Raw genomic sequence first — 25,813 nt, forward strand, 5'->3', positions numbered from 1 at the left:
TTTTCAAAGACGGGAGGGTCAATACCATGGTTGTTTTTGTTCCCATGAGTTATGTAACCGTGGAGATTTGTTTCTTTGCTTTCGGGATTTGTACAGAACACATGAAAGCTAAACAATAGGCGGGAGTCACAGGAGCAACCCTCGAGCTGTGTCTTGGAGTCTGTCCTCCTAGGTTTGGGAATCTCCAATTCCATCTCCAGCGCTGACTGTGCGTGTGCCATGTGTGTGCGTGTGCGTGTGTGTGTTTAGTTAGCTGGCACGCAACACACTTCCCCAGGGTTGTGCTTCCTTTTTCCTGAGATTTGGCGAAGGGTAAAGGGTCGGAGTCACATGGATACAAAGCATTTGATTAACGTCCAAGTCACCGCTGGGGCTGCCGGAGCCGCCTCCCCTCCAGCCCCGGCAGTGCGAGGCCAGAGCCGCGGGGCGCGGTGCGCAGGTCCCGGGCGGGAGCCCCATCCCCCGGGAGGGAGTGGCCTCGGCACAGCCCCCAGTCTCCCGCGCCCGACTCCCGGCGAGCGCCCCCTCCTCCGCCCCTGCCCCGGCCTCTCCACGGCGCGTAAAGTCGCCCGGCCCACCTCAGACCCGGCGGAGGCGGCAACTTTCCCTGCCGGCCGCGCGGGGCCGGGGCAGCGGCGGGCGCGCGGGGCAGCGGCGGGCTGCACGGCGCCCACCATGGGCGACGAGAGCCGCGGGGACGGCCGCGCCGAGAGCGCCCGGGACCTGGAGAAGCAGCTCCGCCTGCGCGTGTGCGTGCTCAGCGAGCTGCAGAAGACCGAGCGCGACTACGTGGGCACGCTGGAGTTCCTGGTGTCGGTGAGGGGCTCTCGGCGACACGGGGCGCGGGCGGCTCGCGCGGCATTGTCTGCGCGGGGACCGGGGACCCGTCCGGGCATCGCGGGCACCCGAATCCGCGCGCCGACGCTGGGTCCCCGGGGGCGGGAGTCATTTTTAATGCCTGGAGACGCGCCGAGTGGCCGGGGCGAAAAGTTAGCTCGCGTGGGAGAAGGCTGTGTCTCAGGGAATCCCTGCTGCCCCGTCTCTCCTCACTCTTCTCTACCCGCCTCCCTGGTCTGCTCGAGTGCGTTGTGTAATTTTTTTATTTTTATTTTTTCCCTTGTCTTCCTTCCCGGGGATTTTGTTTGAAGACTCTGGCAGGGTGGTTAAAAGTCTGTCTGCTACATTCAGGTACCTACAGGTAAAAAAAAAATATCCTGATTCTTCTGGAGCTTGAGTTCATAATTCAGATTACATGGCAGTGAAGTCCCTTTAGTTATAATAATCTTTGGAGCATAGGATTCTGGTGAGGGGTACGGAGGGCAGCGGGGTTATGACGTCCAGCAGCTGTTGGATATGAAAGCCACGTGTAGTGCTCACCGCATCCTCGCCCTACTGTCTGCTCCCCCCACCCCAACCCCGGGGTTTAAATCTGCTGTTTAAATCCCCCGCCCCCGTGGGTTCAGCTCCCGGGTCCCGTGTTCACACTGAGCCCAGGAAAGCAGCAGAATAAAACTCCCATCCAGCAACTTAAAGCTTTCGTAGAACTCGCAGGAACTTTGTTTCAGAGTTTCAGCTTGACTCACTGGAAGTCTGCATTGAAAATATTTCATTCATGTGAGGGCCAGGAGGGGCAAAACTGAGTGAAGGAAACTTCTTAGACGTCACTCAAAAGTTGAATTTTTTCTGTTCGCCGCTGCAAAGACAGAATCTGAGGGTTGGTTCCTCTCTGCCCAGATGCGCGGGAGAGCATCATTCAGAGACTGAGGACCTTTAGCCTTTGCTAAAATCTCCCTCAAATCTTCTAACTTCCTCTTTCCACCACCCTATTCCATACCCCCTTGGTCTGAAGGGGAATGTCTCAAAGGCCAGACTTCCTGCTCAGCTTTGTAAAAGAGGTGAGCTGTCTGCTGAAACTCATGAAATTCCCTCCTTGGCTCAGGCAAGAAGGAAAGAACACTGTCTCGAGGGATGTGAGATGCACAGGTTGGCTTCTGGTTGACATCTCAGATTAAAATCAATATACTTGAGCCCCCAGGGTCCACATTCTTTGGAAAGGTATGGGTGTTTGAGAATATACTGGTAATTGGTGATAAATAGAATTGTTGTACACTTCCATGCAGCAATGTCAAAAAAGCATGTTTTTAAGGAAATGTGACTTTTCATAGCTTCAGATTTGGCTTTCATGAAACTTTGTTGGTGACCAAGTCCTTTGGCTTTTGAAGAATCTGGGTGACTCTTCAAGTTGCATTAGTTACTCCTTTCAGGAGGTGTATGAAAAAATACTGAGCAAAAAAAGTCCTAATTTACAGAAATAGACAGCTAACCTAACCTACCTTAAAAACCAATTTGTTGATCTTTATTTAAAACATCAGTTTTTCCTCTGATCTTAACACCTGATTATTAAAATTGATAATGTAATTCTGTATAGAGTTAAGTCAGAAATTATGGGAGGTATAAAATAAATTGCATTTTACTCTTTACAAGAAGATCATTTTATGATTTCATTCTTATTTCATTCAGAAATTATGGACTCTTCCACTTTTCCTTTTCTTTATTTGCTATTTTTTGTGTACACGTTCACACACACACACAAACGCTAATTGGCCTGAAAGTCTTCCGAAACAAGGGTTAACCCTGACTTCCTTTTAGTCTTATAAACGTTCAGAGTCTAAGATCTACTTATAATACATTATTAGATTTTCTTTTTTGGGTATTATTTATAGCAACATTTCATTCTCACTTATTTTATGTGGTTACCTTCAGTGGATAGAGTCAATGTAGTTTTAATTTTATCCTGAACTGATATGCACCAAGAGCTTTAAGAATATTCAAACCCTTTTGTCTGGTAATTCCTTTCCTAGGAATCCATCCTAAGGGAATGGTCAGAAATGCAGACAAACAAAAGAAGTTATTTTAAAAAAAAAATACCTGTAGTATTAAATAAGTGCAGTGGTAAATTTGCTGCAAAAATTGGATAATGAATTCCTAAGTCAAATTTAAATATTTGTTAGATTAGTCATTGTTTTTGATTTCTGCCAGTGCTTCAAGTCATCAGTATGGGTGAAGGTAATTCTTATCTTTATTACAGAGATGAAAAAACATATTTTTGGTTTTACTGAGAACCTATTTTTACTTACAGGCCCATAAAGAAGCAAACAGTTTGTATTATTGCTCTTGATTAAATGATCATGTGGCCTGAGGGGAAAACTTTTTTTTTTAATAAGATGCCTTCTCTTCTCATTTCCAACTTTTGGCCTTTTAAAGAGAGAGCACCTCCCCCCTCATCCCCCGACCCCCAGATAGTCCATGAATGTTGCCTTTTTCCTCCCCCAGATGCATCAATATGTATGATCTATATTCACCTTCTCTCTAGTCACCACCCAGGCACACACTTCTAGATTGAACAAGGCTCTGACCTTGAAGCTGCTGTCATTTAGAGTGGTGCACTCTTCCCATGTGCCAGGCTTCCTCAGGCCTCTTGTGCGGTATGCAGGATCTTAATTCTCCAACCAGGGATCAAATCCGTGTCCCCTGCATTGGAAGCTTGGAGTCTTAACCACTGGACCTCCAGGGAAGTCCCTCAGGCCTCTTCTTCTGCTCCTCTGTAGCGCTTAGCAATCTGCTGGATTCCTACTGGCATTTCAAGGCTCTTCATCTCCTTCAGTCGAACTTTCATGATCCCATCCTCCCTCCTGCCCAGGCTGGAGTGCTCACTGCTTGGTACCCACTCTTCCCTGTAGTCACTGCTTCCATGGCACCAAAGCAGGCGTAGGCAGGATTTGTCTACTTTTGTCTCATTCTTCTAGAATGGAAGCTTCTTGAGGACAGGGCCACATTTTACTCGTCTGTGTTTCCCTGGACTTTAGTGTAGTGCTTGTGACACTGTAAGTACTCAAGAAATGCTTACTGAACGAAGGAATGGAGGAACCAGTGAATTCATCCATCTTCTAAACCTCCCACCCATTTTTAAGGACAGTTCCTCAATGATCCATAAATTTCTGATTTTGTTTTTTTTCCATTAGGTCTGTATAGACAGTGGAAGTTACTTAAGTTTCACTCAGGCACATATGTATTATGTAATAAGAAGCTTTAAATTAAACACGTAGTACCTGCATAGAGCCTGTGCTCCGCAACAAGAGAAGCCACCGCAGTGAGAAGGCCACGCACCGCAACGAAGAGTAGCCCCTGCTCACTGCAGCTAGAGAAAAGCCCGCGCGCAACAGCGAAGACCCAATGCAGCCAAAAATGAATAAATAAAATAAATTTATTTAAAAAAAAGAGAAACATGATTTAAATCTGGCATCGAGGTATTAAAGACATTGTAACACACTATTATTTCAGTTGATTGTAGTCTAAATTTTCATTTGGGACCATGGACATTATCTGGATTCATTATTTTTAGGTTGTAGATAAAATGGTAGACAGTGATGGAATTTGTTTATGTTCTTGTTTTGCTTGGGAAATGAAATTCTTCATTAGAGTACTCGAAAACATTTTTTCTCAAAGAAATGATTTTGTGGACCTGATTTCCAGTATTTGATGTCCAGAGTCTGGACAGTCATAGGTGGTAACTGGTTTTCTGGAGAAAAGACCAACCAGGGCCGATTTCAAGGTTGCATCTTACACAGTCGCACAGGGCTACCCACTCTGAAGGACCTCAAGCTTAGTTTGATGCTCTGCCATCACTGTCCTGCAATTCTTGCTCATTTTATCTTTGAACTTGGGCTTGGGCTTTGCAAGTGAAGTCCAGTGGGACAACAGGGTGTGAGCAGAGCAGATACACAAAAGAAAAAAACCCAGCTTTACACCTCAGTACCTTTAATAGCACTTTTGGTCTTGCCTTTTGAATAAAAGGTCTCACGTTTGAATTTTGCACCAGGCCTGGAAGATTGTGTAGACACATTTCACTGTGGCAAGTGGCGTTGAGGCAGGGTGACTGTGTAATTTTTATTTAAACTGGGACACTTCTGAGGGTGCAAGGGTGTGCTATTAATAATTACACAGGGAAACAGATGTAAACTGGGATTGTTCCTGGCAAATCAGAAAGCATGGTTATTCCCTGTTATGGGCACATTAAGACAAAAACTTTGAGCTGTGTGTCTTGTAAGCAAAAAATTGAGAAATTTGTTACCTGTCTGAGCTTTGACCTCAGATACCCCAGAATCTTGAGTCCTGTCTCTAATTGCTATACAGAGCCACAGGTGTTGGCCATGCCGAGTGTCTGAGTTTTGTCTCTATTATATTCTCCTCTGCCCTTTTTCTGTGTCTCTGAGTCTCTGCTTCTTCTCCGTGTGTTTCGCTTTGGTCAGTTTGGCCCTTCCCATGGTAATCTTGGCTTCAAGACAGCGACAGCAGGTTGCATGCTATGTGACGACAGCCAGAGTTAGTACGGTGCTTTACGGTGTATACTGAGCAACTGCATATTTCTTATCTGACTTGGCTTCATGTGTGTGCATCCCTTAGCTCTTTCAGAGGGTACTCCTGAGAGCTTCTGGGTTCTGGGGTTCGGCTTCAGGGGTCCTCACAGAAGGTCGCAGGAGCTGAACTGTGTGGCTTCAGGCCCTCCACCCTGGCATCTCCGAGCACAGCCCCACCTTCTGATTTGTGTTATTGTTAAAACAGTTAGAAAAACCCCTCCTCTGTATGGTAAGCTCTGAGAGAATAGGGATGCATTTACTTCCTCTGTACGCTTTTCTTGGCCTCATCACGGTGCTTTGTAAATAGCAGGTGCTCAAGAAAACAAACGGACAAATAAAGCAGGAGCAAACAAAGGGGTTCGAATGAATCCAAAAACAGCTGCTTTCAGTCATGATCCGACGTTTCTAGGGAAAGATAAATAGATTCAACACATTATGCTTAGGCTTATGTTATGGGTTGATCTGTATCCCCCTCAAAGTCATACGTTGCAGGGCGAACCTTCAGTCTCCAAATAAGCACAATGCCGTGTGGGAGGTGAAATGATAGAGTAATAAGCAAAGTGTCAGGGAGGCATCAAGGGCCGCCCTCAGCCTGGGGTCGAGGGAAGTTTGGGGAAGAGGTGATAATAAAGCTGGCTCCTGAGGGACAAGGAGGAATGTGCCAGACTCGGAGGAGAATGATCCCCCCTGAGAGCGTAACCGCGTTGAGGGTGACCATGGTACAGCAGCCCGGGGGTGCTGGCATGCCCTGACATGCTCCAGACGCTGAAACATTCTTCATTAATGGGGATAAACACTTCTGTATGCTTTTCGGCTCTTGGTAGGAGATAAGGTAAGTTCAGGCCAGTTTGAGAAGAGTTCCATTCTTAAGAATTCTGACTTCAACTAAAGCCAATGGGAAATCAGTTGTGAGGGGACGCTTGCTCTCTTATTAATAATAAACAAGTCTGAGGGCTTCCCTGGTGGCACAGTGGTTGAGAATGTGCTTGCCGATGCAGGGGACATGGGTTCGAGCCCTGGTCCGGGAAGATCCCACATGCCGCGGAGCAACTAAGCCCGTGCACCACAACTACCGAGCCTGCACTCTAGAGCCGCGAGCTGCAACTACTGAGCCCGTAAGCCACAACTCCTGAAGCCCGCGTGCCTAGAGCCCACGCTCGACAAGAGAAGCCACTGCAATGAGAAGCCCGTGCACCGCAATGAAGAGTCACGCCCGCTCGCCGCAACCAGAGAGGAGCCTACGTGCAGCAACAAAGACCCAATGCAGCCAAAAAATAAGTAATAATAATAAACAAGTCTGAGACCTCCAAGGTTGGCACTGGGAAGGGGGTCTCTCACGGGAAGAAGTTGCCAGGCCAAGATTCCCTGAATCTGTGTCTTTGCATTTGGCCTTGGGATTCCTTCTGCTCGTTCTCTATTTCCGCCACCTCCCTGGCCCTCAGCCTACACTGCCTGTTTGGTCATCCACATGCTCATCTTAATCTGGGACAGGTTATAACCTTCAAAAAGTTGTTACTGTTTACTAAAGGGGAGCACAGACCAGTAATCCCGGAAACGACACAAAACACAAACATCGTCTAGTTGTGTAACACAGATTTCTGCTCCTAGCAAAGTGATCTTGCTCTCAGGGTCTGCAGACCCTGCCCTGTTTTTATCCTAAGCCTTAAGACAGCTCCTGTTTGATCCCCCTGACTGGGCACTACTCCTGGGCTGACTTGACAGGGTTCTGTTTTTCTAGTCGTTAGCCTCAGTGTGTATTCATGAGGGTGGTGTCAGGAAGCAGCCCTTAAGATGCCTTGACTCTTGTAGTAAACATACTGTGAATTAAATGGGGCTCTTGGCATAATTCTGATGTTTGGAGTGTTAATCATGTGGCTAGAACTGACTCTCTGTACAGAGGGATGTGTCTTTAGTCTTAAGGTTTCATCTGCATAATTATACTGTGTTATAATTTGATGACATTAAAATGAGTAGTCTTTATTGAGATTAGTTATGTTTCTTGGCAAGAGAATTCTGTCAGCAGGGTTGAGGAGCAAAAGTTGAAGTCTGGTTACCCATTAGGAGTTTCTGCCATTTCACTGGTCCAGGTAAGAACTGTGGAATGTTTGATCTAAGGTAGAAGCGATGATGAAGATAAAGAACTAAACCCAAAGAAAACGCAAACAAAATCAAACCAAACCACAAAACGTCAAACACCCAACAACCACGAGACATTTCTTGGGTAGAACCTTTAGCATTTACGTTCACTCAGAAGTGGAGGTTTAAGTAGAATGGAGAACATTAGGGTGGCCTCTAGTTTGAAGATAGGATGGGGTGTGTCATTAATTCAGAAATGGAATGCAAGGGGCAGAACAGTGTGGAGAGGAGGAGAAGAGTGAATTTGGTTTTCAACTTGCTGAGCTGCAAATTCTGCTGTGATTTCTGAAGATAATAATTTGGAACTTAGGCAAGAATTTAGAGATCTACAAAGTATTGATAACTAATCATATATATTGAAACCATCAGGTAGATGAGATGGCACAAGGGTAGCAATTCAGGGAAGAAAACATGCTAACCAAGAGTAGGATGTAGGGAGCTGATATTTAAAGTTTAGGAGAAGAGGAGAGTGCCCTGGTGACTTGAACTGAGCTGTCAAAGGTTGAAGCAAAGAACCAGGAGAGAGTGATCTCCTGAAAGCCAAGGAAGGATCTAGTTGCCAGAGGAAAGGTTTCTTTCAACTCTCAGAGTTTTACAGAAGTAGGTAGTGTGAAGACTGAAGAGGCCACTGGATTTGGCAATTAGAACATCATTAGGGTTTTGGCTTCAGGAGCATGTGTGAGCAGAAGCTTAAGAATGAGCTGGAAGACATGACATGAGTGGAAGCTGAGGAGATGAAGACGAATGGAAAAGCTATTCAAGGAGGTTGGTGATAAATGCAAGGGGAGAAATAGGTTATTAACATAAAGGGATAATTTTTGTCTAGGGATGTTTGAGGGAGATGAGTATAGCCAAGGAGAAGGAGACGATAGATAAATACAGGGAACTAAAGCAGCTGTAGCAGAGCATTGTGGAAGTCAGATGAATCTTCTGGTAAATCAAGAGTCCCCGTGGCACTGGGAGGTAAGGAAGGCACTTGGTATGTCCCGTGGTATGCCATGGAACATACCCACGGAAAAATGTCATGACAGAGCCTAAGAACAAGCAAGCTGTCTCTCGTATATTTTTAAAATTCCGCTTCTCCTGTAGTCTAGCGCTTTCGGAGACTACTGGGGTGGCCTTTGCATCCCCCTGTGACAGCTCACCAGCGGTTCTCTCTCCTGCCTTGGGACAGTGGGGTGAAGAGCACGGTATAGAGCATGGGTTTAGGTTAGGGGGCCTGATGACCCAGGGTTGAAGTCTTGGCTCTGAAATTTACGAACAGTGTAGCTTTGGGCACCTCACTTAGCCTCTTGGTGCCTCCTTGCATATTTGGAAAACACATTCGATACTATCTCACAGGGCTGGCCTAAAATTAAATCAGCTTCTGTAGGTGAACTGTGAAGTGTGAAATGTGACTTTTTAAAATGCAACATACAAATTTAGAAGTCAGAAGAGGGAAGTAAGTTCCCCTGATTTATTATTACCTCTGTTATGACTAGGTTCAAATCTTGGAAATAATGACATAATCATTTTTTAAAATCATGACACAAATTGTATAAAATTTATGCATTACATTTAATGCAAATAGCAATCATTGTGCACACTTTTAAACAAGAAACACTGGTTTATCTGACAACATTTTAGTCTGATTACATTTTTTCTTAGTACTTGTCTTTTGAGTGTTCTTTTACTCCATACCTGGCATTATATTTTAATACCAAATAAGATTGTTATGCTTGAGTTTGGGGTATAACCTATTTGACCTAAAAATTGTTGTTCTTGTTTTTATTAATTCTTTAAAAATCTTATTTATAATATTTACTTTTCATAACAGATGCATTTTTATTATTCTCAACTTAGTAAATGTTTCTTTGCTTGAAAGTGTGGTTGGGTCACTTTTCTTATGGTTTTGAGTGAAATCATTCAAATCCTGACACATCTAATAAAAACATTTTTTCCCTAATTTTTTCCCCATTCTCATGAACTATTGCATTTGATCCATGAGTTCAGTGATTGTGATTTTAAGAAAATTGATACGTTGAGGTTCTGATATTTAAACACTTCTGATTAGTATAGATGATTTCAGACTTTGAATCTGTGAATAATTAGTTTTTTAATTCTAGCCTTGCCGTATAGCTAAGTATAGTGTACAAAAAAGGACCTATCTCATTGGAGAATATCTAAGCCCAAGGACATTATGTTCTGTCGTTAATGCTAAATGCATATTTTCCATGAAAAGGCAAGCCCTTCATTTGAAAAGGTTAAATGGTATAATACTTAAGAAATGACTCCAGCTGGTTAAATTTAGAATACTGGTATGAAACTATTTTCTGAGTTTATAGCAAAAATCTAGCAATATAGAATATGAATGGGTAAGCATTTTTATTCAGTTTAAAGCTTCATTTCTCTGAGAAGTTCAGATGAGGGTTGATATCTATGTTTGACTTTGCTTTGCCACTTTTGTGAGTTTAATTATCTATTTAACTTGTCTTCTTGCCAGGAGGAGAGGCTTTATAGATGGTGACACATTTTCAGTGGTTATGCAAGAAACATTGATGTTTTCCTTCAGTGCCTTGTAATGCCTCCACTTGGCCTTAGTTTCTTGCTCCCTTGGTTTCTCGTTTTTTTCTTATTTGAGACTATTGCCCCAAAGAAAGAAATCTTAGGATTCCAAAAATGACATCTCACATTCCAAAGTTTTATTTCTGTCAGTAACACTAGGGGAAGAGCTATGGAAAGACATTATTTTCACCTAAACGTTAGTCCCACACCCACACATTCCAAGATTGTTTTAATAACTCATTATTTTCCCAGAGGTGAAATTATGAGTAAAGGGGACTTCCATTTTATATACTGTATATCTATGTCATGTTTGACTACTTTGTATAACTTTAATATATATAGAAATATTTTTTATTTATATATTTTACATTTCACACATCTTCTGGAATATTCTAGATACACCTTTATCTCAATTTTTCTTGTCCCTCTTAATAATGAGATCTCTGTCAGAGACTTCTAATTATCTCCAATATCCGTTATTTTTTTCTTCTGTAGTAATAAAAGTTTTAGCATGATTGTCCATCTTAAGGCTACATTTCCCAGCCTCCCTTGCAGTTAAGTGTGGGCATGTGTCCTGGTTCTGGTTCTGGACAGCGGATTGTGAGCAGAAGCAGCATGGGTAACTTCTAAGGTATTCTTTTATAACAAAAGACTATGCACTCTCGCCCTTCTCCCTGGCTGGTATGAGGTGTTGATGGTAGGGATGGGGCAGCCATTTTGGACCATGAAATAGAAGTCACATGTTGAGGGTGACAGAGGAACAAAAATGGAGTCGTTTCTTTATTAAAGAAATCTAACCTGTAGCGTATCAAAAATAGGCCCATAAGATAAGTCAGTATTTATTGTATCTAACTCTGTCCTAGTCATTTTTTTGAAACTTCACATTTTGCTTCCAAATTCTTATTGATTTATGCAAATTTAACAAATTGGCAAACTTTAATATATTTTTTTGCCTTTGTCTTGTCAGAGTAATCTTAATATTTAAAATTTATTTGTAGTTTTTCTTTAATGAATCTTCTCTAGCTCAGCAATGATTTCCCAGGATTATGCTAAAACTCTGCTCTCTTCGTTTCTACTGGTATATTTTCGTTTTTTTCTTTAGAAAAAGAACAGTTTTTTTTTTTAAGCCTGTACTTATAATTCTTTTTCCGGAAGGCCAGAATTTTTGTGTTTATTATATATATTTATAAGGATGTTTGTTCAGCTGCTTTCTCTGAGGCCAAACAACAGTAGTTTAAACAACACAGAAGGATGATGTGTGAATATGGAAGTGGTATGTAATCAACATGCCTCTCTTGCATCCTCTCTTGGCGCTCTGGTTATTTAATTTTTCAATACTGTTGCCCAACAGTGTCCAGGGGAGGGAGCAGCTCAGCTCCATCAAGTCATTCAGAGACCTCTCTGGTCCTTCTATCTTATTGCTCCACCGTCCCCTAGGACCGACTAAATCAGAGTTTGTAGGACAGAGAGCCAGTATCCATATGGTTGAAGTTGGCTTGCCAGAACCACTTTCATGTTCCAGCCCCAGAGGGACTGATGGTGGGAGACACATTCCACACATCACTTGCACTGTCATCCCCTTGGCCAGAACATGACACGGCTGAATCAGCTGCAAGGGAGGCCGGGAAATGTAGTGTCTAGTTGGGCAGCCATGTGTACAGCTGAGATGTGGGGAGTTTTATACTAAAATTAAGAAGTGGAGAATTCATACTGAGAGACAAAGAGTAGCCTCTGCCACCTTTTCGGAGTCATACTTTAGGCTCATTCCTCAGAAAATCACTTATGTTAATTCTTGGATTCCTTTACTGTAAGAACGTATTGTGCTAAAATACCATTTGGATTATTTCACCCTAAAATGATATATTCTTGCCCATATAGAAGTCCGTTTCATATTTTATATATGTATCTCTTTACATATGTTTGTAAGGGTTCCCCCCCTCTCCCATTGGCTGACTACAGGAAGAATTTGAGAGATTTGGAGATTTTGTGTGCTTTAAACATTTTTTGGAAGTCTCCCCCTGACAAAAAAAAGTCCCAGGATAATCTGGAAATCATTATTCTGTGTTTGTTTCGTGTCAGGCACTGCATATTCCTGTGTAACTCACAACTCCCTTCAAGGCTTATATCCTTGTAACTCATACCTGAGGACACCCTGATGAGCTCCTAAGTGGGAGAGTGGGGATTCTGAGCAGATCCATTGTGTTGCTGGTGATTCGCTGGCCTGGGCATTTCTAGATGGTGGGAGCAGTGTGATTAATCAGGACTAGGAAAACCAAGGCAGGTGTTGGGACCGGGACACAGAACTTGTTGACTCCGGAGGTACACAGAGGCTAAAAGACAGGAAGGAACAGTAGTTCGTTTCAGGCAAAGCTTCAAGAGCAAGCGAGCAGTAGAAGCTCACTGTCAACCCAAGACAGGGGTCAGAGCCAGGCAAGCACTCAGGAGCCAGAGATTACCCAGAAGTCAGGAGTTTCCCTCACAGAAGTGAGGAAATGCAATGACCTTCAAAAAATAGACAGCTCTCCCTCTCGCATTGGTAACGTATGTTATTACTGAGACTAGTTTCAGTTTAATTGAATTCCTTTTGGGTCAGTTGGGATCTCTATGTGCTTATTTACTTAGTACTTCACAGCAGGTTTGAAGCAGTTAAATATAAATAGCGTTAAATATAGCTCATGTTTTATTCCATATATGATTAAATCATAAAATATTTGAGACAAGTGTCAATTTTACACACACAACACACACACACCCCTTCTAGTCTCCAAAATGTATGTACTGCTTGGCATTCAGTGGATATTGTATAGATCACATTGGTAGAAAGCATTAATGCAATTTAAATACAAATGAAGTGAATCCCCAGAGTTAAATGATCATTATTCCTGGAGTGTTTTGTTTGCCAAGCCTACTTCTTTTGATGGGTTGGATGAGGGAGGGTAACTGGCCTTCAGGTAGTCACAGAATGAAGTTAGATAGATAGGCCCTGTTATTTAGATAGGGGCATTTTCCTTAGTTTCTACCAAGGACAATTAGTACAACCGTATAATGGTATAATCTTAGAGTCCAAAAGGGAATCATGCTATGGATGGATGAGTATAGTTTTCTACTGAAATATGAGAAGTTGACATTTCTCCTGTACATTTTTCAGTGAGCTAATAATCCTCACATATAAATTGTACCTTCTCTGTATGGTGAAATTTTTTGAGAGTAGCAAATATTCTTGGGGATTTACTTCCCTTTTTTTTAGTTTGTACTTAAGGGTGACCTAGTTATAAGGAACGTGATCAGTTGGACTGTCAGAAAATTTGAGAGTTAGGTTGATACTTGAATGGATTCTTAATTTTAAACATACACATTTCTATAGTTGAGGATTTAGGTCAGATTCAACTTCCGTGGCATTAGGAAAACATAAGCAAATGTTAGGAGAGATCCAGATAGTCAGCCAGGATGTTTGAATAAATTTTTTAAAAAGGAAAATCTGCTAACAAGATTTAAAGAAAAAAATAGCTTTATTCTACTGTGTTATATATTCTCCCTACAAATTATTTTCCAGCCTGCCAGACTTTAAATTCAATTCTATGATATTATAGTATTTAATGTCTAAGTGAAATTTGCAGTAATTTTTTAAATAAATACAGAACTAAAAAAGTCTATTAAAAAGTACCACAGGAAATAGTATGGAGGTTTCTCAAAAAACTAAAAATGGAACTACTATATGACCCAGAAATTCCACTCCTGGGTATATATATCCAAAAAAAAACCCCAAAACACTAATTTGAAAAGATTCACGCACCCCAATGTTCATAGCAGCATTATCGACAATTGCCAAGATATGGAAGCAACCTAAGTGTCCATCAACAGATGAATGGATAAAGAAGAGGTGGTATATATATTCAGTGGAATATTACTCGGCCATAAAAAAGAATTAAATTTTGCCATTTCCAGCAACATGGATGGACTTGGAGGGCATTATGCTAAGTGAAATAAGTCAGACAGAGAAAGACAAATACTGTATGATATCACTTACATGTGGAATCTAAAAACACAACAAACTGGTGAATATAACAAAGAGGGAGCAGACTCACAGATATAGAGAACAAATTATTGGTTACCAGTGGGGAGAGGGAAGAGGGGAGGGACAATAAAGGGGTAGGGGTGTAAGAGGTATAAACTATTAGGTATAATATAAGCTACAAGGATATATTGTACAGCATGGGGAATATAGCCAGTATTTTATAATAACTGTAAATGGAGTATAACTTTTAAAAACTGTGAATCACTGTACTGTACACCTGTAACTTACATAATGTTGTATAGCACCATACTTCAATAAATGACATTCAGAATATTCTAAAAAAAGAACAAAAAGAACAACAGAGGATGGAATCAGAGTGATTTTTTTAATTTGTTTACAAAACCAACTTGTTTAATTTGCGAAAAGCCTTATTTTCAGCATAGTATAGCTTATGTGTCAGGTCAATTTAAATAATAGCTCTAATATGATAAGCCTTATGATTTATCCTCTCCAATAATTGTTTTAAAAAACATAGAGTCGGGCTTCCCTGGTGGCGCAGTGGTTGAGAGTCCGCCTGCCGATGCAGGGGACATGGGTTTGTGCCCCGGTCCGGGAGGATCCCACATGCTGCGGAGCGGCTGGGCCCGTGGGCCATGGCTGCTGGGCCTGCGCGTCCGGAGCCTGTGCTCCGCAACGGGAGAGGCCACAACAGTGAGAGGCCCACGTACTGCCAAAAAAAAAAAAAAAAAACATAGAGTCTAGATATTTTGATTCTTAATGTTCCAGGGACTATTTATTGAGCACCTACTGTGTGGCAATCACTGTTCTTGGTTCAGGGGATATATCAATGCCAAGAATTAAAAATTCCTAATTTCATGGGACTCCCAATCAATCCAGGAGATACAGGAGAAATGAGTAAAATGTGTAATATATTAGTTACTCTAAATGGCAAGGAGAGTGAATGAAGCAGATGGGGAATAAAAATCTGTGTGTCTTTTGATATTTTATATAGGATGAAAATGCAGGAATCCACTACTTAAATATTTCTTTCTGTAAGTCTAAAAATGTTTATTTATTTATTTATTTATTAACATCTTTATTGGAGTATAATTGCTTTACAATGGTGTGTTAGTTTCTGCTTTATAACAAAGTGAATCAGCTATACATATACATATATCCCCATATCTCTTCCCTCTTGCGTCTCCCTCCCACCCTCCCTATCCCACCCCCCCATCCCACCCCCTAGGTGGTCACAAAGCACTGAGCTGATCTCCCTGTGCTATGCGGCTGCTTCCCACTAGCTAGCTATTTTACATTTGGTAGTATCTATAACTCCATGCCACTTTCTAACTTCGTCCCAGCTTGTCCCCAAGTCCATTCACTACGTCTGTGTATTTATTCCTGTCCTGCCCCTAGGTTCTTCAGAACCATCTTTTTTTTTTTTTAGATTCCTTATATATGTGTTAGCATACAGTATTTGTTTTTCTCTTTCTGACTTACTTCACTCTGTATGACAGACTCTAGGTCCATCCACCTCACTACAGTCCCTCAGTTTTGTTTCTTTTTATGGTTGAGTAATATTCCATTGTATATATGTGCCACATCTTCTTTATCCATTCATCTGTCGATGGACACTTAGGTTGCTTCCATGTCCTGGCTATTCTAAATAGAGTTGCAATGAACATTGAGGTACATGACTCTTTTTCAGTTATGGTTTTGTCAGGGTATATACCCAGTAGTGGGATTGCTGGGTTGTATGGTAGTTCTATTTTTAGTTTTTTAAGGAATCTCCGTACTGTTCTCCATAGTGGCTGTATCAATTTACATTCCCACCAACGGTGCAAGAGGGTTCCCTTTTCTCCACACCCTCTCCAGCATTTATTGTTTATAGATTTTTTGATGATGGCCATTCTGACTGTTGTGAGGTGATACCTCACTGTAGTTTTTTTTTTTTTTTTTTTTTTTTTCTGGTACTGCTGCGGCCTCTCCCGGTGCGGAGCACAGGCTCCGGACGCGCAGGCTCAGTGGCCATGGCTCACGGGCCCAGCCGCTCCGCGGCATGTGGGATCTTCCCAGACCGGCGCACGAACCCGTGTCCCCTGCATCGGCAGGCAGACTCTCAACCACTGCGCCACCAGGGAAGCCCTCCCTTTTTTTCTTGATGAGTCTGGCTAATGGTTTATCAACTTTATCTTCTCAAAGAACCAGCTTTTAGTTTTATTGATCTTTGCTATCATTTCCTTCATTTCTTTTTCATTTATTTCTGATCTGATCTTTATGAATTCTTTCCTTCTGCTACCTTTGGAGTTTTTTTGTTTTTCTTTCTCTAATTGCTTTAGGTGTATGGTTAGGTGGTTTATTTGAAATGTTTCTTGTTTCTTGAGGTAGGATTGTATTGCTCTATACTTCCCTCTTAGAACTACTTTTGCTGCATCCCATAGGTTTTGGGTCGTCATGTTTTCGTTGTCATTTGTTTCTAGGTATTTTTTGATTTCCTCTTTGATTTCTTCAGTGATCTCTTGTTTATTTAGTAGTGTATTGTGTAGCCTCCATGTGTTTGTATTTTTTACAGGTTTTTTCCTGTAATTGCTATCTAGTCTCATAGTGTTTTGGTCAGAAAAGATACTTGATATGATTTCAATTTTCTTAAATTTACCAAGGGTTGATTTGTGACCCAAGATATGATCTATCCTGGAAAATGTTCCATGAGCACTTGAGGAGAAAGTGTTCTCTTCTTTTTGGATGGAATGTCCTATAAATATCAATTAAGTCCATCTTGTTTAATGTGTCATTTAAAGCTTGTGTTTCCTTATTTATTTTCATTTTGGATGATCTGTCCATTGGTGAAAGTGGGGTGTTAAAGTCCCCTACTATGATTGTGTTACTGTCGATTTCCCCTTTTATGGCTGTTAGCATTTGCCTTATGTATTGAGGTGCTCCTATGTTGGGTGCCTTAATATTTACAATTGTTACATCTTCTTCTTGGATTGATCCCTTGATCATTATGTAGTGTCCTTCTTTAAAAATATTTCAAAATAACTTTTATTTTTTACTGTTAACCTTAATAGGCAATATTCAAGAGCAAAGTGTTAATCAGGTCACTTGTTTTCACTCCTCCATATAATTGTAATTTAGTGGTGAAATTCCACCCAGTTATACATTGCTAATAGAGTTAACAGAACAGATTAGCAAAAGCATGGTGACTCGAAGGCTTAAGGGTTTAACTGGGTAATTTTTTGCTGTCACCGTTTAGTACTCTAACTTTAATATAATAAGCATTTGTTTTTTGGAGGTGCAAACTCAAAATCTTCTCCCTCACTCTGTGACGTATCCCTATCGCTGAGGAGCTGACAGAGTGTTTGCCAATAGGTTTTCAGGTCCCGGCAGCTTGGCGTCTGGTGGGAACTGCAGCCGATGTTAGAATACAGCATTGGTGGGAACCTGGTGCTTTGTGCCGTGCTCCACTGGCAGAGAAGCTTCTGCTGGAAAGGAAGTATCCTTTAGCCCCGAGTGGATAGAGGCATGTTCGGGGGCTGAGGGGCTGGAGATCTTTAATGCACAGCGTGATCTGAAGTCAGTTTTCTAACCCTTACCTTAGATGACCTCAGATGTATTAAAAGCTAAGGTAGGAAGTCCTTTCCATACATTTTTCTGATAAAAGGTCTTTTCCTGAGAGGGCCTAGGAAGGTAAGGAATGTACCTGGCAACCCTCAACCCTCCTTGTTCCCATGGTGTTGTCTCCCTGGTGGCCTTACGGAAGGACTCCCTTGAGCAGTGTGGACAGCTGGATGCAGATCCTCACTGGCCTATGAAGTGTGATTGGGAACCACTGCCAGAGGCTGGGAGAGCGGGAGGTCACTTGAGGACTGTGGAAAATATTCCCTTTCTCGTCAGCATCCTGGGACCTTGTTTCTTGCCTTGCTGTCAAGAGAGTTGGGAGCTCAGATTCTGATCCTGAATTTTTCTTCAAGGTTCGTTCTAGAAATGATATTTTTGAATCAGCCTTTTGTGGGGCTTCATTCTTTAGTTCCCTGAAATCCGTAGCTTGAAGGAAGGGAAATAGATTTATTACTATCGTCATGACCAACTTCAGAATAGAAACTGGTGAATAATTATCCTCGACTTCACAGAAGTGTAACTGGAGGGAAGGGATTGAGCTGGCTGGATTTTTTTGATAAGGTTGTGTGCCTTCCTCTTCCGTTTCTCTTTGGAGACCATTCTATGGCTAATACATCATAAAAGTTAAGAGGAAGTGCAAACACAATGACCACAGAAAGTGTAAACCTTTTCCATTCACTTCTTTGTGACATTTGTGAATTGTCTGCCTAGTAAGGAAAACCCCGAGTTCTTCCTTTCAAAGTAAGGAAAAACTTGGGGTTCTTATCTCTCCTTTATCAGTGGCACTGGTTTTGTGAGTGTGGGGTGATGCTGACAAAACTGGGACTCAGTCCGCCTTAACGGTAACAGCCATTGTAGCAGACCAACCACAAGAGTTAGTACAGAGTGTACGCAGCGGGCTTAAAGGCAAGTAGACTTGTCTAATGATGTAATGCAAGATACAGTGCCTGGGAGGGAATCAGATATAGAACACCACGCTGTAACAATGTTCAGTCCCGTCAGTAGCTCTGCCTTGGGGGCTTTGGGATTTTTCTGCCCCTCCCTCTGCTCGGTGTCTCAGTCCTTGTCCGGGCCCTGAGTCCCAGAGTCCCAGGAGGAGGCCCTGAGCGCTGATGGAGCTCATTGCTCAAGAGCACAGCGAACAAATGCCTGCCGTGGGGGTGGTCACTGGGAAGCCAGGCTGGATGTAGAATTTGGTCTAAGATAACATCTGGACAAGCCAGAGGGTCATGAAAGGAACTGGGGTCAAGGGTTAACACAGCTGAGGTCTCTGCACTCTGTGACACAGAGCCAAGGAAGCAGCCTCGGGGGATCTCAGCCACCTCTTACACTTGAGAAATGTAGTTCCTGTTGCTTGACCCCTTCCCACGCTGTCTGGTCATCCCCTACCCCTTGCCTTGCAGGGTCCTCTGGCACTGAATCACAGGGTAGCTTCCAGTACGGACTTTAGGCTTATGATGACTTCCGAGGGACAGGTGATCCTATAATAATCAAGATGAGGACCAATATTTGTAACCCGAGGAGAAGCAGATTATAACTACTTTTATTAAACCTATTTCCTTAGGTGATGAGAATAATCATTTGAGCCAGTTGGTTTATAGTTGCTCCCTTGGTTCATTTTCCACCGAGGAAGTTTTATTAATGTTTTACGATTTTTGTGTAATTTAGAAGAATACTTACCAGCCACCAGGACCTTTCTTAATAAATCAAGTCTCGTCTAATCTAGAGACTGTGCCCTTAGGAATAGCTTGAAAACTTTCCTGACGACTTGTTTGAAAGTTGCTGTTTATTTCGGTCAGCAAGTTCAGTTTGCTGCCGTTGTGTAAACATTAGAAGGGTTGTCTTTCAGTTCGCTTATGGTCCCAGGTGGACACAGGTGGAATGGGTGACTCCAGATGAAACGAACAGAGTTGGAGGACCTTTTGCCCATCATCTGAGCCTGACTCTGTCTTAATGCCCTGTAATTCAAGTTTCTGTAGTTCAATTTTTTCTAATTCCCATCACCTTAAATTCTTCTTCTCCTTGATTGTTTATACTGTTGTGTTATTTGTTTAGAGATTCGGGAAGCTTGGAAAAATAATGAGAGAAATGAGTCACCTCCATTTTGGGAGATGCAGAGCGAAGTGGCTTTGTTGATCGACTTGATGGTGTTATGTTTGAGTAGCAGTTGTTGAGAGTGAGGTTAAGATCTGTTTCTTGAAATCCCAGTCTCCAAATTTCATGTAAAACAGTGTAAGACTCAGACAGAGTTTGGTCTTCAAACAGCCACCCCGCATCAAAACCAAAAATGAATGAAAAAACCCCAAACCTCAAACAAAAGCAATTCCTATTCATAGGAAGAAATACTGCCATGATCATCAGCCTTTCAGTGACGTGGGATTATCTATCCCAGTAAAAATAACAATACCCCTAATCTGTTTTCAGGCTTTTGTGTCTCTGATGGAACTCATTTAGCAATGAAGGCTGGCGTTTTGCTTTGCAGTTCTCAGCCCCACCAGTCCCCTCCGGAGGTTCGGTTGGGCTGAGTTTGGGAACATACACCAAAAATACCTGGAGTTAACCGTGCTCACACTAGTAGCTACAAACTCCTGTTTTCTTGATCAAGAAGTAATCGTCTTTTGTCTTTAGAGTACGGAATATGAAAGAAATCAAGAGGAAATTAGTCTTCTCTTCCGAGATGGTGAGCGGTTTGTGCCGTGTGTGAGGCTCACAGCCAGCTAGAGCCTTGGGAGTTAGGACAGAGCAGGGGTGCGGGGCCCTCTTCCTCCACCACGTGCTCACACAGCTGGCCCTATCTGCAGTTACTTAGCGGTTACGTTCTTATACTAATTTACCTAACGCAAACAGATTCTCTTTCATCGATCACTCCAGTAACAGAGCATACAGGCCTGTGCTTTGGGGGTAGATGACACTTCTAATGGGAATCGTTGGAAAGGCCTCCTCATTCCATGACTTTGCTTTTGTAGAACAGTGATTAAAATGGTCCCACTGAAGGACTGATGTAGGGGAGTAGTGAGTGATTGAGGTGGCCTGGGGTCAGACGGTGGATGGCCTTGTGTGCAAGAAGAAGTAGATTAGAACTAATTTAGTAGACGGTGAAGAGCTAGGGGAGGCTTTTGAGCAAGGGAGTCACAGAATTGAGCCTTGATCAGAGTCATCTGGCGGATTGGCTTTTAGCAATGGATTGCAGGAATGGCTCTACTGGGGACAGGTGGGACTGGGAGAGTCCAACCCATTACGCCTGTCAAATATTGGAAAGACTAAACCACTGGAGAATAGGACGACGGCCTTCCTCCCAACCAATGTAATTAGAATCTTGGAGTAGGGGGGAGAGAGAGTGGAGAGTCAGTAATTAGTATTTGGAAAAAGCTCCCTACCTGATTCCAATGTGCAGGTAAGGTTGAGAAATACAGGGAAATGAATAAATGGCATTAGCATACGTTATCAATCAAGATGGAGATAAGTAATGTTTTTCCAATGCCCCTAAAAAGGTGATCAGTATGGAGTAAGTTGTTGGCTTGCTTCCCTGGAAAGTGACAGAGCTCTGAGATGACAAAGAGGAAAACAGAATGATTTGAGAATTGGAGGGCATCTGTGGAGTAGTTTAAAAAGCATCACTAGAAAGAAAGACATTATTGAATTGGTCAAAATGATCAGGAATGGGAAGAGTGACTAGTCATGGGCCAGAACAGGCTTTCTCTGCAGTTGAGGGATTTTCTGATTTTCCCCTTCAGCATGGATGCTATTGACAAAAAATTAATCAACAGTCAATCTAAGAAAGAAATGGAAAATTTTATTTGAGTCAAACTGAGGATTATAACCCAGGAGACAGAGCCTCAGAGAGTTCTGAGAACTTCCAAAGAGGTAAGGGGAGAGGTCAGTATATATGTGATTTCGGCGAAGGGGGTACCTGCGGTCAGGCACACACCTTGGTAGAAAGTTGCTGCTACTCACGAGGAACAGCCATCTCAGTTGATGATTTTAGTGCTTTTCTAAGTATGGGAAGTTGCCCGAAGCCAGGTGCATAAAACATTTCTCCTGAAAACATCCAAGTATCCGACGGCCTGTTCTGCCAATTTGTCCACAGCACAGGTGCCTCATCCAGTTCTTCGCCCTGAATTCTTTCCAGCGTGTGTGCTGTAGGTCAGCAACTGCAGGGGCTGATGATGTCATTCTCGTAGAGCTGGGTGGTGGGCAACATGCTTTATTTTTTTAATTTTGAGCCTTCTTTTAATTAATTAATTAATTTATTTTTGGCTGTGTTGGGTCTTCGTCTCTGTGTGAGGGCTTTCTCTAGTTGCGGCAAGTGGGGGCCACTCTTCATCACGGTGCGCGGGCCTCTCACTGCCGTGGCCTCTCTTGTTGCGGAGCACAGGCTCCAGACGCGCAGGCTCAGTAGTTGTGGCTCACGGGCCTAGTTGCTCCATGGCATGTGGGATCTTCCCAGACCAGGGCTCGAACCCGTGTCCCCTGCATTAGCAGGCAGATTCTCAACCACTGAGCCACCAGGGAAGCCCAACATGCTTTATTTCACAATGCCTTCCCTCTCTGTCTTAATTTTGACCAAGGTTTGGGAGGCATTTCTCGACCAGTTTGTCCCATGGTGCTAGGAATGCTCATTCCCAGGCCAGGCGAGGATTTTGTCGATGGGCCACTCAGTGTGCTGTTACTGGACTTGGACATGTCAGTAGTAGCCAGAAGCCTCTAGACCACCTGTCATACTAGTCTTTTATGGTCCTGGAAATGGTTCCCTCTTGTTGCTTCTTCCCAAATCTAGAGTTACAGTACCACAGTCATTGATCTTATAGGACGATATATTTGGTCAGTTGTTTCAAGTTGCCTAATCATCATTAATTTTATCTGAAACTCAGTCACACATTTGGTAATGCAAGAAACAATAATCTTGTAAAATCGGCAGAATATAAGTCATACAGTTAGTAACATTAATAAACTCATGAGTAAGTTTTCAAGCTAAGAGCTTCCACTGTCTCACCAGGTCGTCTGACCCAGTCTGTTCTGCACCAATCGCTGTCTTTAAGGGACATGATATATTGGCATTGTACATAAGATTTCCCAAAGATGTCTGCACCTACAGGGTGAGTGGTGGCTCACCGTGACCCCTTATGGGATTGAGAAACGAATGTCATCTTCGAAGGAGTTACGTGGCTGATGCCAGAAGGAGAGAAATGGATCTTTATGGTTGCGGGTATTTCCGCCTTTAGGGAGGTCTGCTCAAGGCGTAAAGTAGATGCGCGATGAACACCAGAGGGGAGGGAGGAAGCCCAAACACGCAAAGAAAAAATTTTGATTAAATTTTTCTTATCTTGCCTTAAAATATGAATTTTTATTTCATCATTGCTTTACTCTATTTCTCCAGATACATAAAACTTTGAAAAAAGGAATACTTTATAAAGAAAAAGTACTATGCAGTGGGAGAGTTAAATTGATTAGTTGGTACAATGAGACCTGACCTCTGGTCCTTCTACTACTTACTAGGAAAAGGAGAAAGTAACTGGTATGTGCCAAGCAACTCCCATATGATGGGCATTTATATCCATTATCATTAACCTGCATAAGGGTCCTGTGATGTAGGGATTAACCTCCCAGTTTTATGTATGTATGTATGTATATATGGCTGCACTGGGTCTTCGTTGCTGTGCGCGAGCTTTCTCTAGTTGCGGCGAGTGGGGGCTACTCTTCGTTGTGGTGCGTGGGCTTCTCATTGCAGTGGCTTCTCTTGTTGTGGAGCATGGGCTGTAGGCACGTGGGCTTCTGTAGTTGTAGCACGGGGGCTCAGTAGTTGCGGCTTGCAGGCTCCAGCGCGCAGGGTCAGCAGCTGTGGCGCATGGGCCCAGCTGCTCCATGGCATGTGGGATCTTCCCGGACCAGGGCTCGAACCGACGTTCCCTGCACTGGCAGGCGGGCTTTCAACCACTGTGCCACCAGGGAAGCCCAACCTCCCAGTTTTATAGGAAATAAAAGGAGGCTCAAAGAGGGTCGCTAGCTTTCCAGAAAGCACACATCTGCTCTAGCTCCCAAGCCTGTGCTATTTTATCTCCCCTGTGCTGTCTCCGCACAGGGGAGCAACAGTGGAGGTGAACTTTGAGTGCTTCGTGATAAAGGAGATCACAAAGACTAGTATTATTATTGTCATGATTAGTTATTGTAGAGATAATCCAAATGGATGGCTCGTTCTATGTTAAGTGAAGGTAAGTGACAGAGGACAAGATTGTGCAGAAGAAAACAGAGTCCAATGACCATACCCCGAGAACAGAAAGAAGAGTTAGGCCGAAGACACAAGTCAATTCACATTACTCTCCTCCCATTTTCTTTTGAACTAGTAACCTTACTGGCTTTTATTCTGCCACTCCACCCAAAATGCCTCTCTCCGAGTCACGAGTGATAACCGTGGTGCTAAATCCAGTGGTCAGTTTCTCAGTCCTCATTTTACTTCACCTACTTCCCCTCATTGAGACACTTCCTTCCAGGCTGCTACGTTCTCCTGACTGTCGTCCTGACTCTGTGCTCCACCCTCTTGCTGTGCTTTGCTGCTTGCTCTGATTTGCCATGATATGTAGCTATTGGAGCTACAGGATATCTTTCCTGGACTCCAGGATTCATTGCTCTGACCTTTTCTCTTTTCTACCTACATTAATTCCCTTGACAATCACCTGAACTTCAGCCTTGAATTTCTGCCTCTCTTCCTGGATGTCTAATAGGCGTCTCACACGTACCATGGCCACAACCAAACTCATGATCTCCTACCTCCCCTCACGCCCCTACATCCCACTCTCTCCCCACCAAGCCTCATCCTCCTGAGATCTTACTCATATCAGTAAACCACAGCTTAATCTTTTTCTCACAGCCCACATCAAGTCCTTTTAGCTCTGTCTTGAAAAAACATCCAGCCTTTAACCACTTTTTGCCGCCTCTGTTCACCACACCTGATCCAGCAGCTTCCTCTTTGGCTTCCCTGCATCCCTACAATCAGGGATTTGTGCAGTAGTTGGAGTTCTTTAAGAACATGTCAAGTCATTTTAGAACATGTCAAGTCATTTTACTTCTTTGCTTTAAATCTAAACACTCCTCATATCCTTCAAAGGAAAAGCCAAAGTCCTTCCAGTGGCCCGGGAGACCCTGTGATCTGCTTGCTCCCCCTTTACCTCTCTAATCTCATTTCCTGCTGTTCTTTCCCTCACCTTCTTCTAATCACAGTTGCCTTTGACTGATCCTCAGACACGCCAGGTGTGCTCCTGCCTCAGGCCTCTGAACTGTTGTTCCCTTTGCTCAGCACGTTCTCATCTCAGATACCAGCTCCTTCACTTCCTTTAGGTCTTTGCTCAGATGTCACCTCTCAGCGAGGCCTTCCCTGACCACCATATTCCAAGTTGCAACCCTTCCCTTTTTAGCCCAACACTCCCCATCCACCTTCCCTGTTTTAATTTCTCTATAGCACTTGCTGACATGCTACTGCCTTAATTATTTTGTTGGTTTGTGTCTGCTGCTTCTCTCAGTAGAAGAGTGAGCTCGGTAGGGAAGGGAAGGGAGGGGAGTCATGACCATTTATTACTCCGCTCAACCCTCATAACAACGCCTAGCGCTTAGTAGGTGTTCATAAATGTTTGTTGAATGAATTGACGTGGGTCATACTCAATATCATGTTAAGGTATAGAAGTATTTTTTAAAAAACCCTTTCTTGGGACTTCCCTGGTGGCGCAGTGGTTAAGAATCCGCCTGCCAATGCAGGGGACACGGGTTCGAGCCCTGCTCTGGGAAGATCCCACATGCTGCGGAGCAACTGGCCCGTGTGCCACAGCTACTGAGCCTGTGTTCCACAACTACTGAAGCCCGCGCACCTGGAGTCCATGCTTTACAACAAGAGAATCCACCGCAATGAGAAGCCCACGCACCTCAATGAATAGTAGCCCCTGCTCGCTGCAACTAGAGAAGGCCGGTGCTCAGTAACGAAGACCCAACACAGCCAAAAATAAATAAAATAAATAAATAAAACACCCTTTGTAGAGAAAAATTCTTGAAACATTTGCCATATATTGGAAAGGTATTGAAGGTATACAAACTTCAG

General features: G+C 43.1%; 1 protein-coding gene across 1 annotated transcript in view; it reads left to right on the forward strand.

Moving 5' to 3' along the window:
* Positions 1-430: 430 nt before the first annotated feature.
* Positions 431-25,813, forward strand: part of PREX2 (phosphatidylinositol-3,4,5-trisphosphate dependent Rac exchange factor 2) — a 288,786-nt gene continuing 263,403 nt past the window's right edge. The window contains exon 1 of the mRNA XM_059994740.1: positions 431-816. Within this exon, the coding sequence (XP_059850723.1) occupies positions 676-816 (141 nt within the window). The 5' untranslated portion in view covers positions 431-675. The remainder of the gene's footprint in view (positions 817-25,813) is intronic.

This window comes from Delphinus delphis, chromosome 17, assembly GCF_949987515.2.
Source record: "Delphinus delphis chromosome 17, mDelDel1.2, whole genome shotgun sequence".
In the NCBI taxonomy this organism is placed as follows: Eukaryota; Metazoa; Chordata; class Mammalia; order Artiodactyla; family Delphinidae; genus Delphinus; species Delphinus delphis.